The following is a 16,062-nucleotide window of genomic DNA, read 5'->3' on the forward strand; positions in this document are numbered from 1 at the left end:
TTAAATTTTTTGCCACTTTTTCTTTTGGGTTCCAGCTCCAGTGGTATGGAACTTCATTGGTCAACAGCAAATAATCACAAGTCCTTTTCTCAAACAAAGCTTGTTGTATTTTTGTAATAAACAGTCGCCAAGATGAAAGAACACAAAACACTCTATGTCCTTCATTGCTCACCTATGTAAACAGTGTCCTGCTCCTTTTCTTTGTTTAATTAATTCATGGCTTGCACTGCCAAGCTTGTAGATGTCACATTATTAAGCCATCGCCACACCACCTACACACACTGACAGAAACGCAAGCCAAGTTAGGGAATTTTTTTCCAAACCTTAACATGGCGAGATGAACAGAACTGTCTGGCTTGGTTGTAATGTGGCTTTTTTTGGGAACATTACTCTGTACTGTGCTGATGTACCAAACCAAACTGAATTGCGCTATCAAGCATACAGTATTTAAGAATAGAACAGTTTCTCCTGACTTGTGTCAGGTGGCAATATATCTGGCTGCAATGCTTTCTTGTGACTGTAAAGGCTGATATTATTTTTGTTTGTCCAGGTGGTGTCCTGTCATGCATTTTCATGAGGTCATCTTGCTGCGGAGCTGACACTGTCAGCGAGACGTGCTCAGAACTTCACCCTCTATTGCTCCGTTCTCTGCAGCCACTCATTGTGGCCCAGGGGGCAGTGGCTCCCCTGTTCTAAAAGTCTGACCTGTCCACAGTACAAGTCAGTCCTCCTGGCGAGTCGAAACATTGTCTGGGCAGTCGTCCTGCCTCACTCTCTCTCCAGTCATAGTTTCCTTTCCCGGATATCTGGCCAAGTAAAAGTGCAAGGAGCCCTCCATCATTATTCATCATCATCATGTCTAGCCGGCGGAAGGCTTCCACCCCCTGTATGATCCGACCACAGGAGACCATGGTGGAGTTGGATGATGATGAGGAGGTACCCTATTAAAAGTCTTGGGTCTATAATGCCTTGCTTCAAGCCAGTTATACATATTTTATGATTTATGAACATTCTATTTCAATCTAAATACGCTTCCTATACAGAAGGGATAATTCATATTAGGTTTTTTTTGTTGTTGTTTTGTTTTTTTATTTACATTTTGTCTGTATCTTAGCTTTGTTATTGGGGTATATACTATACTGTACATAGTCTTGCATTAATTGATACATTGTTTTCCATGATCCACCGATTTGAAAATTAAATCTCTTGCCATGTCACATTTGTAATCGTTTTCTGCCAGACAACAGAGAACCATACTGAGGAGGATGCTATGGAGACCGATCCATCTGCTGACCTAGACCTGACGGGGAAGACCCCTGAATCCCTAGCAGCACCTGACATCCCAGTGTCTGAGTCATCAGACAGTTCCAAGCCTTCATGTAAACAGCAAAGGGGCTATGAGTGCAAGTACTGTACCTTTTCCACTCAGAACCTCAACACATTCAAAGAACACGTGGATGCCAACCACCCCAACGTCATCCTCAACCCACTGTATCTGTGTGCTGTCTGTAATTTCAACACAAAAAAGTTTGACTCCCTTACAGAACATAACGATAGGAATCACCCAGGGGAGAGCAACTTCAAGTTTAAACGCATCAAAATGAACAATCAGACCATCTTGGAACAGACAATAGAGGGCTGCAGTAACAATGCAGTCATTTACAATAGTTCCAGTGTCGTGTCTGGTAAAGCAGAGGGGCAGAGCACTGTGCCCCTCAGCAAAACCACCGCAATCAAGATCGGGAAACAAAAAGTCATGTCTTCAGATAATAAACAGACGGAGCCTCATTTGTGTAAACTGAACCCCGACTTGACGAAGAAAGCAATCACAGCACTCAATGTCAACGGGACAGTAATCATCCCAGAGTCGACTCTCCTCAAAGCTGATGGCCTTTCTCACATCATGCCTTCCCTGCAGCGGCCTGTAAACTACACCCAGGTAGGATGCAATACAACCCCAATTCCAATGAAGTTGGGACCTTGTGTTAAACATAAATAAAAACAGAATACAATGATGCGCAAATCATGTTCAACCTATATTTAATTGAATACACTACAAAGACAAGATATTTAATGTTCAAACTGATAAACTTGATTGTTTTTAGCAAATAATCATTAACTTAGAATTTTATGGCTGCAACACGTTCCAAAAAAGCTGGGACAGGGTCATGTTTACCACTGTGTTACATCACCTTTTCTTTTAACAACATTCAAAAAACGTTTGGGAACTGAGGACACTAATTGTTGAAGCTTTGTAGGTGGAATTATTTCCCATTCTCGCTTGATGTACAGCTTCAGCTGTTCAACAGTCCGCGGTATCCGTTGTCGTATTTTACGCTTCATAATGCACCACACATTTTCAATGGGGGACAGGTCTGGACTGCAGGCAGACCAGTCTAGGACCCGCACTCTTTTACTACGAAGCCACGCTGTTGTAACACGTGCAGAATGTGGTTTGGCTTTGTCTTGCTGAAATAAGCAGGGGCGTCCATGAAAAAGACTATGCTTGGATGGCAGCACATGTTTCTCCAAAACCTGTATGTACCTTTCAGCATTAATGGTGCCTTCACAGATGTGTAAGTTACCCATGCCATTGGCACTAACACATCCCCATACCATCACAGATGGTAGCTTTTGAACTTTGCGTCCATAACAGTCCGGATGGTTCTTTTCCTCTTTGGTCCGGAGGACACGACGTCCACAATTTCCAAAAACAGTTTGAAATGTGGACTCGTCGAACCACAGAACACTTTTCCACTTTGCATCGGTCCCACTTTGCATCGGTCCATCTTAGATGAGCTTGGGCCCAGAGAAGCCAGCGGCGTTTCTGGGTGTTGTTGATAAATGGCTTTTGCTTTGCACAGTAGAGTTTCAAGTTGCACTTACGGATGTTGCGCCGAACTGTATTTACTGACATTGGTTTTCTGAAGTGTTCCTGAGCCCATGTGGAGATATCCTCTCCACATTGATGTCGGTTTTTGATTCAATTCAGCAATTCAGGGAAGCTCCTTTTATACCCAATCATGGAACCTACCTGTTCCCAAATAGCCTGTCCACCTGTTCCAAACAGGTGTTTGATGAGCAATCCTCAACTTTCTCAGTCTTTTTTGCCACCTGTCCCAGTTTTTTTGGAACGTGTTGCAGCCATAAAATTCTACGTTAATGATTATTGGCTAAAAACAATCAAGTTAATCAGTTTGAACATTTAAATATCTTGTCTTTGTAGTGTATTCAATTAAATATAGGTTGAACATAATTCACAAATCATTGTATTCTGTTTTTATTTATGTTTAACACAACGTCCCAACTTCATTGAAATTGGGGTTGTACAGTGAAAAAGTCCTAGGTCATCACGTTTTTCCACAATGATACACTCATTTGGCCAAAAAAATCATTCATCATTTGGCGTGCCAATGTTTTTAGCCATGACTGTCCATTTCATATATATATATATATATATACGTGCACTCCAGCACGATATAATAATATATCTGTGTGTGTACTAGTGTAACAAGTAATATAATACTTTGTCGTATATTTACCAACCTTTGACCGTATTGTTCACTGTCTCCAAGTGCACAATGTTCAGTTAGAGATTTAGACATTTCGAAAACCTTAGTGGAATGGTAGCTGGAGATTGTTAGCGTAAACTGGCATGATCCATCAAATGCTATCTGTCCATGATGGCAGGAGTTTGACTGAGCCAGTTTGCCCTCTGCCCAATGGCAAAGTATTCTTATGAAAATAATTATGTTCCTGAATGTGAATTGGCATTGGCAAAGGTTGATTTAATATTTGGGATTTGTGATTGCTAGCCTTTAAATTATGGATTTGAATGTACCAAATAACGCTTAACAATAAGGTCTGTGTATATCGTAAATGAATGATTTAAGGTTCTTTTATTATCTTTATTAACTTTTGGACCAAACCAGTTAGGTGCTTCCATATTTTTATGCTAGGATAAGATAACCATTGAATTTATTTCACCACATATTAAACATATGGTGGCACGGTGACCGACTGGTTAGCACATCTGCCTCATAGTTCTGAGGACCGGGTTCAAATCCCGGCCCCGCCTGTGTGGCGTTTGCATGTTCTCCCCGTGCCTGGGTGGGTTTTCTCCGGGCACTCCGGTTTCCTCCCACATCCCAAAAACATGCGTGGTAGGTTAATTGAAGATTCTAAATTGCCCGTAGGTGTGAATGTGAGTGCGAATGGTTGTTTGTGTATATGTGCCCTGCGATTGGCTGGCGACCAGTTCAGGGTATACCCCGCCTCTCGCCCGAAGATAGCTGGGATAGGCTCCAGCATGCCCGCGACCCTTGTGATGACAAGCGGTACAGAAAATGGATGGATGGATGGATTAAACATGTCATTATTTGTATTTTACAGCCAATAAAACATATGCAGTACAAAATATCAATATTAAAAGTTGGAATTTGACTATATTTAGCAATATGTCTACTGTATGTTTTGTACACTAATATTCCAGGTGCCGAAGATCGCTATTCCACTCAACACAACCAAATACAACCCTTCTCTGGATGACAACCTGACCCTCATCTCTTCCTTCAACAAATTCCCATACCCAACACAAGCTGAGCTCTCTTGGCTTACTGCAGTCTCGAAACATCCAGAGGAGCAAATTAAAGTGTGGTTTACCACGCAGAGGCTCAAACAGGGCATTAGCTGGTCACCGGAGGAGGTACAAATGATCAAATTAATATTTATGCAAGTTGTTGGAGGCCCACTCAAGACAGTCACAGTCAGACACACTCTTATTGGACGTAATAGTAATTGAAGTGTTAATGAACGTAGCCTACATTTCTCTCATACCAGGTGGAGGAAGCACGAAAGAAGATGTTCAATGGTACAATCTCCTCTGTGCCTCAGACCTTCACAGTTGTAACTTCTCAGCTTACCACTCAGTCATCCGCCAATCCATCACCAGTAACCACCGCAGTCTCCAAATCAGTGCAGCCTGCAGCCTCAGTCCTCCAGTCCGTCCCCTGCCAACTCCTGGGACAGACAAGCCTGGTGCTGACTCCTGTTGCCAACGGCTCTACTGTCACATGTGCACCACTGGCACTCACGTTGGCTAACCAGGTGCTAAAAACAGACAGACATCTCAGACATTTATTTGACCATAAACCAGTCTTGGCAATTAGGAAAACATCATCCAGAATCAAAAATTATTTGAAACGTAAAAGTCGTCCTAATTCAAATCAAGGTCTTTGCCTCCATCTTTTCCACAGGTTGCCCAGTCACTCAAACGACCCTTGCCCTCACCCTCAACTGCCTCAGAGAATAAACGGCCCTCCATCATTCAAGCCATATCTGCGCCTATTGCAACATCCAAGCTGGCATCGCCCAAAGTGTTAAACTTCACTGCAGACCCCAACAAAACAGCTGAGCAGCTCTCAGTGCTACGGTCCAGCTATATGCAGTGTCCTTTCCCTGAGGAAGAAGAGGTAGGAATAATGAAATAATCAATGTTACTGAAATAAATATAGGCCTTGGTTGTCATATGCATTTTGTCGTTTGGTAGATCTACAGGCTGATAGAGACCACTGGGCTGTCCAGAGGAGAGATTAAGAAGTGGTTCAGTGAACAAAGGCTCCTTAATCTCAAAGGTATTTTGGTGTCTCACGTCTGAAATTACGAATTACTTAGACCTGTACATTTTCATTTAAAGCTCTAAAGCTACTTTTAAAACAACAATGTGCAGCAGTGCAGTCCTAAAATAACAGCTTCATAATAATTTTGGTTTGCTGGTTTGGGACCAGAAGAACATTGTCTCTGTTGTTGCCATGGCAACTCCGTCTACTTTTGGTGGTCTTTAATATTGGTGGTCCAGCTTGGAGACAGTGTTTTGCATAGATTTGCTGATGCCATGTAACCAACATAAGACCCCGGATAAGTGGCTGTAGATGGATGGATGGATGAATGAATATAACGTGGCTATTTCAACAATCTCACAACTGTATGTCATAAATTACACACAAAGACCATAAATACATTTACGTATTTTTCTTAATTGCAATTTACCCGTCAAACTATATGAGCAGAAGATATATAGACTGCATTTTACCCAAGTTAGAGTTGTCATGTGTACATGTATGCAGAATACAATGAATGTCCCAAGTCCTCCTAGCTTTGCTGATGTGGGTTTTGAATCACATGATGCGGTTGACAGTCTAAAACATGTATTCATTGTGCTTGCAAAAGGAGCTTTGAGGAGGTGGCAAGACATTAGCGATGCATAGTTATGCACTTTTATGTCACGATATGCTGCTTTATTAAGTTGCTATCGTTTGCCATACAGACCATTGCCTCTCTTCGACATGTTGTGGTTTGAATGTTGTGCACATGCGACATATGTACAGTACGTATGCATTTGCAATGTTGTCAATAGAGCAATATAATTTTTTTTTAATGATGTCAAGAAATTACAATTATTTCTCTCACTCTGAAATGTCATAAATGTTACGATACACAATAGGCATTTTGAAAAGGTAAAGAAACACTCCTTTGAACCTAACAGTCAAAAAATATCTGCATTAAGAACATGATGTCAATATTCAAATTATATTTTCCTTCTTGATTGAATTTTACTAAAATATCATTGTAATTGTTTGTAATCAAATCTGTGTACAGGAAACACCTGCTTTATTGTGGTCCCGCTATATCGTGTTTTTTTTTTTTTGTTATTACAGTTGTAACCTTTTTAAATATTGTTTGTACAATATGTTTTTATTATCCATTGTTCTTTCTCTCAATGTATTATGTGTTTGAATGTGTTTATATTGTAAGTGTGTTATAAGTGTGTTTAAAGACCTTGAGAAACAAATTGCTAAAAAATATGCCTAGGGTGTATTTAAATAGGGTATTTATTTCTATATTCCGGATTTCACTTATCACAGGGGTTCCAGACCACCCCCGCGATAAGTGAAATGGATGGAGGGGGGATTACTGTATATGCAAACATTGTATGTGTGCCGATTGCAGGTAACATAATCTATACAAAAAAAATCTCATTGTTCAATTTCAAGGCCTGATGAAACTGTGCTTCAGCAACTTTAACTCAACTTCCACTTTTGTTTGCACTTCTTGTGGAATATATCATTATAAACAGTGCGATGCATTGAGGTGATCTATGGCCTATACGGTATGACCTATATTTCTACTGTTGGTCTACATTTCAATTTCTGGGTAACATGAATAGATTTTTCTCTCTGTACCTGTTGAAGGTGTTCCTCCGCCCCCAGTGCTGGTGAAAGCTGATGTGACTCCAGTACCTAAAGATGGACCCGTGAGGAAAGCGGTCCCGAGCCACTTCCCCCTGCTGGAGCGGGTCAAGGGGAAGTCCACGGAGCAACTGAATGCACTCGAGGAGAGTTTCCAGAGAAGCAGCACTCCAACGGACACTCAGCTTGGTACAACTCTAATGTCAGACTTTTACAAGAGTAATAAAACCTTGGTAACAAAATTGAAAATACAGTACATAGATTGATTTCAAATTCCCAAAAATCCCAATATTTTTTTCCAAACAAATGTTACTGTTGAGAAGAGAGTTTTTTTCACAGGGATGATGGACAGAATTTGTGAAAGGCTCCGTTTGTTTAGCAATGGTTGTGCTTTTGACATAACATAAATATCACAAAAAGTATCGAAATTTTTGTTTGGTAGATTTTTTTTTGTTTTGTTTTTTAACATCATCTGTTCTGCTGCATGGTCATGCAGAATGTTGGATCTGTATGCCTTTTCATGCCGGAACAGTTTTTCTGTACATTAGGGGTTTATAATACTCCCTATGTGGTTGTTGTGATATTTATTGGAAATGGAGCCGGACAGAAAAGGGGTTTGTGAAGGGACAGACAGAGACAGATTATATTTTTGTTGTAATAATGCTTCTTGGCAATTAATCTTATTTCGTTGGAAAGCGTGTTTAATTAATGGTACCACATTTGTAAGGAACATGCATTTTTTGGGATGAGCAGAAGAACTGAATATGCGGGTTTGCGCCCATGAAAAATTTACCAAATACAGCAATGTTTGATAGAATGACATCTTTTGGTGGAGGCAGGTTGATAATGTGAGGAGGCATCTTCCTCATTGGAAAAATGATAATTGGAGGCAGTCTCAATGCAGAGAGATATGGAGATGAGATTGTGCAACCAGTGGCAAGCATATATCTCAACAGTCTGGGACCGAACTGTCCTCCGACAACAGTCGCCCCCACAGAGCGGGGTTTATCAGAGATTATGTCCAGAATTTGGAAGTGGAGAAGATCGAATGGCCTGATCTCAACCACACCGGCTTAGGCATGCTGTTCACCCCAGAGTGACCAACACAACCACGTTGGCTGACTTGCGACAAATGCTTGTTTTATAATGGGATGCCATCCCAGAGCAGTGACTGGTGAACAGCTTGAGGAGGTGCCAGGCTGTTGTGGCTGTGTATGATTCTTCCACATGCTACTGAGGGTCCTGATTGTTAAATTGCCAATGTCTTGTTTCTTGAAACTTCAATCATCCAATCTACCAAACAAGAGTAAATGGTAAGAGCAAAATAAGCTGTGTGGCACCGATAAGGCAAATTTTGCATGGCTGCGACCTGCATACTCAGCTCTTCTGCTCATCCCACAAATGCATGTTCCTTTCAAATGTGGCACCATTTTAAAATGGTAATAAATAAGCTTTCCAACGGTAAAATATTCATAACCAAGAACCATTGTTACAACAACGAAATAATCTACCAACACAATGTTTATTTGAAGTAATTTTGATGTGTGCATAGCTATATGGAGCCATTTTAACAAGAAAATTCACTTTATACATTGTGGATATTTTGGAAAAGATGCTGTCTCAAAGATGAAATCCCAAAGAATTCAGGACTTGAGTACTGGATGTAGTACATATTATAGGTATCATCTGATTCCATAGGGATGACATCAAAGCCATCTGATTACTCTTTGCTAAAATCTTTAGATGATGCCATGACATCACTGACACATTACTTTTCTTTCTATAAACAGTCATTCAATCAAATTACATTTTTTATATTTAAGAACAGATAGGTGTGAGCATTAATGCTTTTTCTCACATTGAGTCTCTTAACTCCCAACACACTAGGAACCTGCAGAGACAGTAGTCCCAGCTTCAAGTGGAAGCAACTCACCTGACTCCTTGAACTCTGTTCTGCTGTAGATCAATTGGCCCAGGAGACCAGGCTGTCCAAGACTGAGGTGGACTGCTGGTTTTCTGAGCGCAGGGCGCTGAGGGACAACATGGAGAAGGCGTTGCTCAGCGTGACCTCCAAGAATACAGATGACAAAGGCGACAGGCCAGGCGTGTTGCTCAATGGTTCCTCTCATCGTGAGCAGGATGGGAAAATTCTCCAATCATCAGCTCTCCCACAGTTCCTTTCTTCTTCTTCGTCATCCTCATCCTCCCCTCCTATGCTTGCAGCATCGTCCCCTCATCCTCCAACCTTGTCTGGCTCTGCTTCACCTCCCATCCTTAATTCATCCTCCTCCTCTCCACATCCTCCCATCCTATCTGTGTCGACGAGCCCAGCTCCCATCCCAAGTGGCTCCCTCACTCTGCTGCGAGAGGTAACAATTGATACTCTGACTTTCAATTCACTTTTTGATGGATAAGCTAATGTGTTTTGTAGCTTGTGACTAGAAATTGATTACTTGTTAGCATTAATGCCTAATGCACGTCTTTTGTGGAATCTGCCCGATATGAAATTTGAATTTTGCAGTCTGCTCTTATCTGCTTAATTGAAAATGTATCAAAATTTTTATTTTTTTGACGCTCATTTTTTCACCTAGCAGCGTGTGCTCCCACACTATATAGTAATGCTCTCTTGACACTCTTCTTGTCTCTCCCTCGCTCCGATTTGTTTGCTCACTGTGCTGCATGTCTGTAACCTCCACCTGGCCCATTCTGCTGAGTGAGTGTGGACACCCACATAGAGCGGCTGAAATAAGTATTGAACACGTCACCATTCTTCTCACGAAATATATTTCCAAAGGTGCTATTGACATGAAATGTTCACCAAATTTTGGGAACAACCCAAGTAATCCATACATACAAAGAAATTAAAACAAATAAGATCAGAAATTAGGTTGTGTGTAATAATGTGAAATGACACAGGGAAAATGTATTGAACACATGAAGAAAGGGAGGTGCAAAAAGACATGGAAAGCCAGGACAACACCTAAAATCCCCTCCCTTTCTTCATGCGTTCAATACTTTTTCCCTGTGTCATTTCACATTATTACACACAACTTAATTTCTGATCTAATTTGTTCTACTTTCTTTGTATGTGTGGATGACTTGGGTTGTTCCCAACATCTGGTGAATAGCACCTTTGGAAATGTATTTAATGAGAAAAATGGTGACGTGTTAAATAATTATTTCAGCCGCTGTATCTTGACCAGTCGCATACAGCTTTAACATAAAAATATGAGAAAATGCAACAAAACCACTCCCAAGAGCCAGCTCTAAGACCCAGAAGGTTCACGGCTGACAAATCACTAATGTCGAGACCAGTAAATTTAGCAAAATATTCAAGCTTCGAGTGAGCATTTTAAGAAAGTTTGTTTGAAATAATTTTAATAATACCTGCACGTTACATTATTGAATGGCAAAAATTGTTAGACCCCGCTGAACCTTATTTTTCAAGCCTCCGGAGAGGTTGAGTTAGAGGTGAACATCAATGACAATCACTAAAGACTATTATACTTTCAGATGTGTTTTTGATTCATTTTTTACTTTTAGTGTAAATCCAAATGTGTTGTGCAGCACTGCAGAATAAGGTTATGACACCCAAAATGCACCCTCGCTTCCACATCACTTGCCATGCAGGGTAGCTGGGTAGAACGCATGGTGCAGGGATGACTGCAGCATGGTGCAAGTGTGCCAATATTTCGTATTGGTTGTTAAGATACCATACAGGAAGTAGCCTGGTGCCTTTTTTCCGGCTGGTTTGGACATTAAGAAGTTACAACGGAAAGCCCTGCCTTTGCTTATAATGAGGAGGAGGCGGAGACCTGATACAAGTGAAGCATGTGTAGCTATTTTTTTAATTTAAAGCTAACATTTTTCCTGTTTTAAAAAAAAAAAAAATGCTAAAATCACAAATTTCGACCACTTTCAAACAACCTGGGACATTTGTCTTGTGCCCTAGAGCTCGGGACACCGAATTAATAACCTTTTCCTTAATTTCTATGCTGTTTTCAGTGTACAACTTCACCAATATCTCTTTGTTGTCACTCGTAAATCCCATTGCCACCATCTCTCCTATTGAATGTGCCGACATCCCGGCACAGCGGTCTGCTGCTCAAATTGAAAATGTTTCCATTAAGTGCATAAGCCACTGCAGGCGCGCACCCTGTGCGCAGACGGCAGCACATACACAATGAATAGGTTGATCGGGCACACTGTGCCATACTAAGTGCAATGTTAAAAGGCCTTTAAAAGTAGTAGAACATAATCTTATTATTTCACACGTAAACCACATTCTCCAAAACCAAATTGAATAGCTAATGTGTAATGTTTTGCTTTTGCTCCTCTGACCCGTCTTGGCAGATGTTCTGTCGGACCCAGTGGCCAACACCTGAAGAGTACAGCCAGCTGGAGGGGCAAACAAGCCTGGGCCGCACTGACATTGTCCGCTGGTTTAAGGAACACCGCTCGGCCCGAAAGAACGGTGAGACCTTGGACTGGTTGGAAGCTTACCAGAGCCAAAAAGAACAGCAGAAATCAGGACAAGAGCAGAAGAGAGACAATTTTGACAAACAACAACAAAGTGTACCACTGGAAGGAAAAGGTATGTTACAGAGGATCATTATATCATGTTTTGTATCGTTTTCATGTTTAACCCTACAAACGTTGGTGTAGTGGAGGAAGCAGGTGAGAAGAAAACCGCAGAAGCCGCATCTACGGAGAACTCCAAGCTGTCCAACCCAGACACAGTACAGTGGTTGACTGAAAAACTCACTCACAGTGTGTCAGACCTGGGCCAGGCCAGGCTGGACCAGACCAGTTCTAATATTGCTGAAAAGGGAAGGTGGGTGTCTTATTAGCTCCAATGTCCAAACATTTTCAGACTCGTAGGATAAGTGGTACGGAAAATGGATGGAGTCCTCAATTCCTAGTCTCTAAATTCAAACTATTCAAATTGGGTACACTTGCATCTTGAGATGCACGAGCTGTAACAACATTTCTACCTTTAAAAAATGCTCTGTTACTATCTAAAGATCTGTCCAGTGACGTATGAGGTCATATTTATTATTATGCAGCTCAGTTTCATATCCCAGAACATACAAAAGATCATGCCATGCGTCTGGCAGCTTGCGCATTATGTTTTCGGCAGGTGGGTTCAGGTGACTGTGGCTGTGGGCGAAGAGAGTGAGGCAGGATTACAAAGACCGAGACTGGCAGCAGATGCTGATGTTTTGACCTTGGAGCAACCTGGGAGGGTCACTGGCTGATGGCAAGTAAATTTATTTTATTATACATTTTGAATTTTAATTGACCAGCAAAACAAAGCTGGGAAGCTTGTATTTGGTATATTTCCCTTTCATTTGGAAAGAACAGCATAAATTAGTATTTGCATTGTGTCCAAACATCTTATTCGACTGCCATTGATGGATGATAAATTACTATGGTTGTATTGGATGATTCAAGTCTAATCGGTAACAAGGTAGAAAGAACACAAAATGGAAATAAACAGGCTTGCCAATGTTATATAATATCTTAGCAAGAAGCATATAGGTAAAGATATAGACACATAGATAAAGTATAATCTACCGAGCATTTTTTGTTTGTTGTAGTAAACAATGGAGAGAAGAACCACAGATATTCTCAGCAATTTCCCAAAATATTTTGGCCCTAGAAAGTCTGCATGGTTAGCATAGCCTGATTCCAATATTGATTTTCCGTATACACACTAGTACTTTGAACTACAATCATCATCAATGAGGCAAGCTGAAAAGAAATGATATTGATTGGTCAGTGCAGTGGTGAGTCATTTAAATACTGGGGGTACAGTAAAGGTATATCAGTGCAATGATGAGTTTACCTGTGCCATATAGTCATAAATATGACTATACAGTAGCACAGTACGTATTACACATAACATATGTGTTTGTTTGTATTATTTGCTCTAGTTCTACAACAATTAGGTTCAGGACATAATTTTCATAAAATACATTCATGAAACAAAGCATGTTCAAGTAACCCGAGGGGGGGAATCTAAGTCACCATATTCTTGTTCGAGAAGTACACAACTCTCTGCGCCACGTGGTGCCGCTTCACTATTGCCATCTTGGCTTCAGCGGTTTCCTACTTTTCACTAGATTTCACCCAGAGAGGAATTTATCCTTGTATGACCCACAACAGAAAGAACTCTCTGTGATTGGCTGTGGCCATGAATGGTGAACTGGGCCTTTAAAATGCCACAGCTGCAGTCTCATCCACCCAGGAAGTTATTTGTCTAATTAACTGTGATTGGTCCTTCCAAAGGGCACTTTGATGGCATGGCGTGATTGACAGTCACACAATACCATCATTGGCGTGCCCACACACATACATACTCTGCTATTATTGAAGGCAGGCGGCACTGCCAGTGCAGTTAATGATATGTTCCCTGTAGTGTAAACTTATATCTGAGTTTATCAGTGAGAATCAGTTTTAAAATTTCTTGGACATATATTTCTGGCTGTTCACTTTTCAGTCTTGAACATTTGGTTAAATGTTATTTGTGGGGAAATCTCAATGTGATTAAACCCTTGGCTGCACAGTTGTTGTTATACCTTAACTGTGAATAATAGACCTTTTCCACGTGGAACTTGACTGTAACAATGGTTCAGAATTATAATTATTGGGATCTTGCAAGTGACTCAGCTTAATTGTGAATGTAAGATGAATAATGGCTCAACGTTTTCATACAGTGAGTATTTTATTTTATTGACATTTTAGGTTCAAATCACTCAGCAGCTATTAGACCCACACATTTGCTTGTGGGCGCACACAGATATGAGAACACTAGACACCAGCACGCCGTAGCACCCCAGCTAATTGACATGCCTACGTGGCGGCCATGTTGACAGGGGCGATGTTCCCATCAAAGACAATGCAAATTATGTTTTAAATTATTATTATTAAATTATTATGTCTTAACTGATTTTCTCATGAGGTTTACTTTTTTTTTCAATGCCAAAGTGTGTGCCATCAATACAGAACATTTGGGGGGAATATTTTTACCTATGAAAGGTTATTCCCAGTTCCCTTGTAATTGTACGCAACCGTATGCAGCACAAGTGTGGCGGAATCCTTGTTCTTTCAGGTTTGCTGCTGTCCACACACGGAATGCAGCGATGACTTTGTGTCTACTAGCTTAGGCTCGCCACAGCCACACAGCTCAAAAGGGGCGTGTCACATCTACCCTTTGATATCTATGATGGGCACGCGTGTGACGTTACTTCCCGTTTGTGTCTCATTTCTGATCCAGATGATGTGAATCCATACACGAGTCACAAAGGTAACTTAAGACACAGATGCCAAAAGTGCAAGTGGAGTTGTATCCCCATGCCGGTGGTGTGGTGACAAAGCAGGTTGGACGTCTGCTCGCCTGTCCCGTGACGTGTGGTGCAGATGCTCACATGTAGAGGAGTGCCAAAGCTGGACTTAATGATTAATTTTGGGGGGGAAGAAGTATCCTTGTAAATATCTTTCTGTATTGCTAAATACGTGTGTACAGTTGTCTTGGAAGGGCATGTTTTTGTTTTTTTTAAGACTTGTGCCCAGTACTTAAAATGTTTGTGTTGTTGTAGCTAAATGTTGGAAAAAAGCTGTTTATTTGCTGAAAATGAATGCTATTTTGGAGGAAAATTTAACCTGCTTTCTGCTTAGTATGAGTACTTTTTTTCTTAATGGCACTTGTATTACTATAAGGCTTTCTTGCGCTCGGCCGCCTCATCTCCAGCTAGAACTTTTCTCTAGCAGCGTCAGCCCCTTATAAAAGGAGTCTCAGACAATGTTCTCGAAGGAGAGTGAGTGAGTGAGTGAGAGGGAGTGGATTGTGGGAGTGCAAGCTTGGCCTCACTGCTGGAGACTGAGCTCGACGTTTGCCACAAAGAGCCACCACGTGTGCAGACCAATTAGGCCAATGAATGATAGAATGCACTAACTTGTATCTTTTTTGTGCTCCTGCACCAGTACCTGAGGCAATAACAGTGCAGAATGTTCTTATTTCTGTTCTACTAATGTTTAAAGACAAAGTCTGTCTGATCACACCATGCTGCCTTTTTAGCTCTTTCCGCATCAACTGATGAAGATGATGATTCATATGGATTTGGGGGGCGGCAAACTGGCTATTTTTCACTGAATTTGCAGGGTTGTGGAGATTATTGACTGACGATTAAACAACTAAAGCAGTTTCAAGTGTGAATCTTGTTCAGCTGTGAATTCTGAACGTCTCGTCCGCTTTTGCCTTTCTGGGATTTGTCTTCTCAACTGGCAGTTGGGGATTTTGGTTATTACTGTACAGTCTGCAATTTTTCTTTTACACGTAAGATCAAAACTTGGTTGACTGCCTTACAATCTTTTTTTTTTTTTTCTTGTACTCAAGATTTAAAGGGATATTGTGTCTTTTGTTTTGTCTAATTGAATCCTCATGCTAGCGATTCCACTGTCACTTCTATATAATGCTGGTTTGAAAAGCAAAATGAACATTTCTGCAGCTTAAATTTCATGTTCAAGCGTATTCTGGCTTCTGGTTGGCTTCTAAGGAATACTGCCTGCATTTTTATTTTCTACTTTAAATCTGCTCTAACTCAATAAATACACAATGCTGGTCTTGGTCTTCGTGCATTAAAACCTGGAGATTGTATTGTCTGGTTACTGAAGAACAATTATTGTATGTGAATTGTGTTAGATTGCTGCTGGGCATTTACTGGTCCTGGGTTACAATCGCAGCCTGGGCCCCCTCTGGGTTTTCTCAGGATACTCTGCCTTCCTCTCACATTCCGAAAATGTGAGGTTCAGT

The 16,062-nt window shown here is 41.0% G+C and overlaps 1 protein-coding gene across 7 annotated transcripts in view; it reads left to right on the top strand.

Moving 5' to 3' along the window:
• LOC133479074 (zinc fingers and homeoboxes protein 2-like) overlaps positions 1-15,870 on the top strand; it is a 32,696-nt gene extending 16,826 nt beyond the window's left edge. For 4 of the 7 annotated variants that reach the window (XM_061775543.1, XM_061775547.1, XM_061775546.1 and 1 more), the window contains 12 exons: positions 551-936; positions 1,241-1,939; positions 4,493-4,705; positions 4,840-5,106; positions 5,256-5,471; positions 5,549-5,633; positions 7,251-7,436; positions 9,210-9,616; positions 11,601-11,841; positions 11,913-12,081; positions 12,388-12,507; positions 14,527-15,870. In XM_061775543.1, coding sequence (XP_061631527.1) covers positions 856-936; positions 1,241-1,939; positions 4,493-4,705; positions 4,840-5,106; positions 5,256-5,471; positions 5,549-5,633; positions 7,251-7,436; positions 9,210-9,616; positions 11,601-11,841; positions 11,913-12,081; positions 12,388-12,505 — 2,682 coding nt within the window. In that variant the 5' untranslated portion in view covers positions 551-855 and the 3' untranslated portion in view covers positions 12,506-12,507; positions 14,527-15,870. Of the gene's footprint in view, positions 1-550; positions 937-1,240; positions 1,940-4,492; positions 4,706-4,839; positions 5,107-5,255; positions 5,472-5,548; positions 5,634-7,250; positions 7,437-9,209; positions 9,617-11,600; positions 11,842-11,912; positions 12,082-12,364; positions 12,508-14,526 lie in introns of all 7 variants that reach the window. The other 3 variants (XM_061775548.1, XR_009788829.1, XM_061775549.1) reach the window with 3 other exon arrangements.
• Positions 15,871-16,062: the final 192 nt, after the last annotated feature.

Source organism: Phyllopteryx taeniolatus, chromosome 6 (genome assembly GCF_024500385.1).
Source record: "Phyllopteryx taeniolatus isolate TA_2022b chromosome 6, UOR_Ptae_1.2, whole genome shotgun sequence".
Classification (NCBI taxonomy): Eukaryota; Metazoa; Chordata; class Actinopteri; order Syngnathiformes; family Syngnathidae; genus Phyllopteryx; species Phyllopteryx taeniolatus.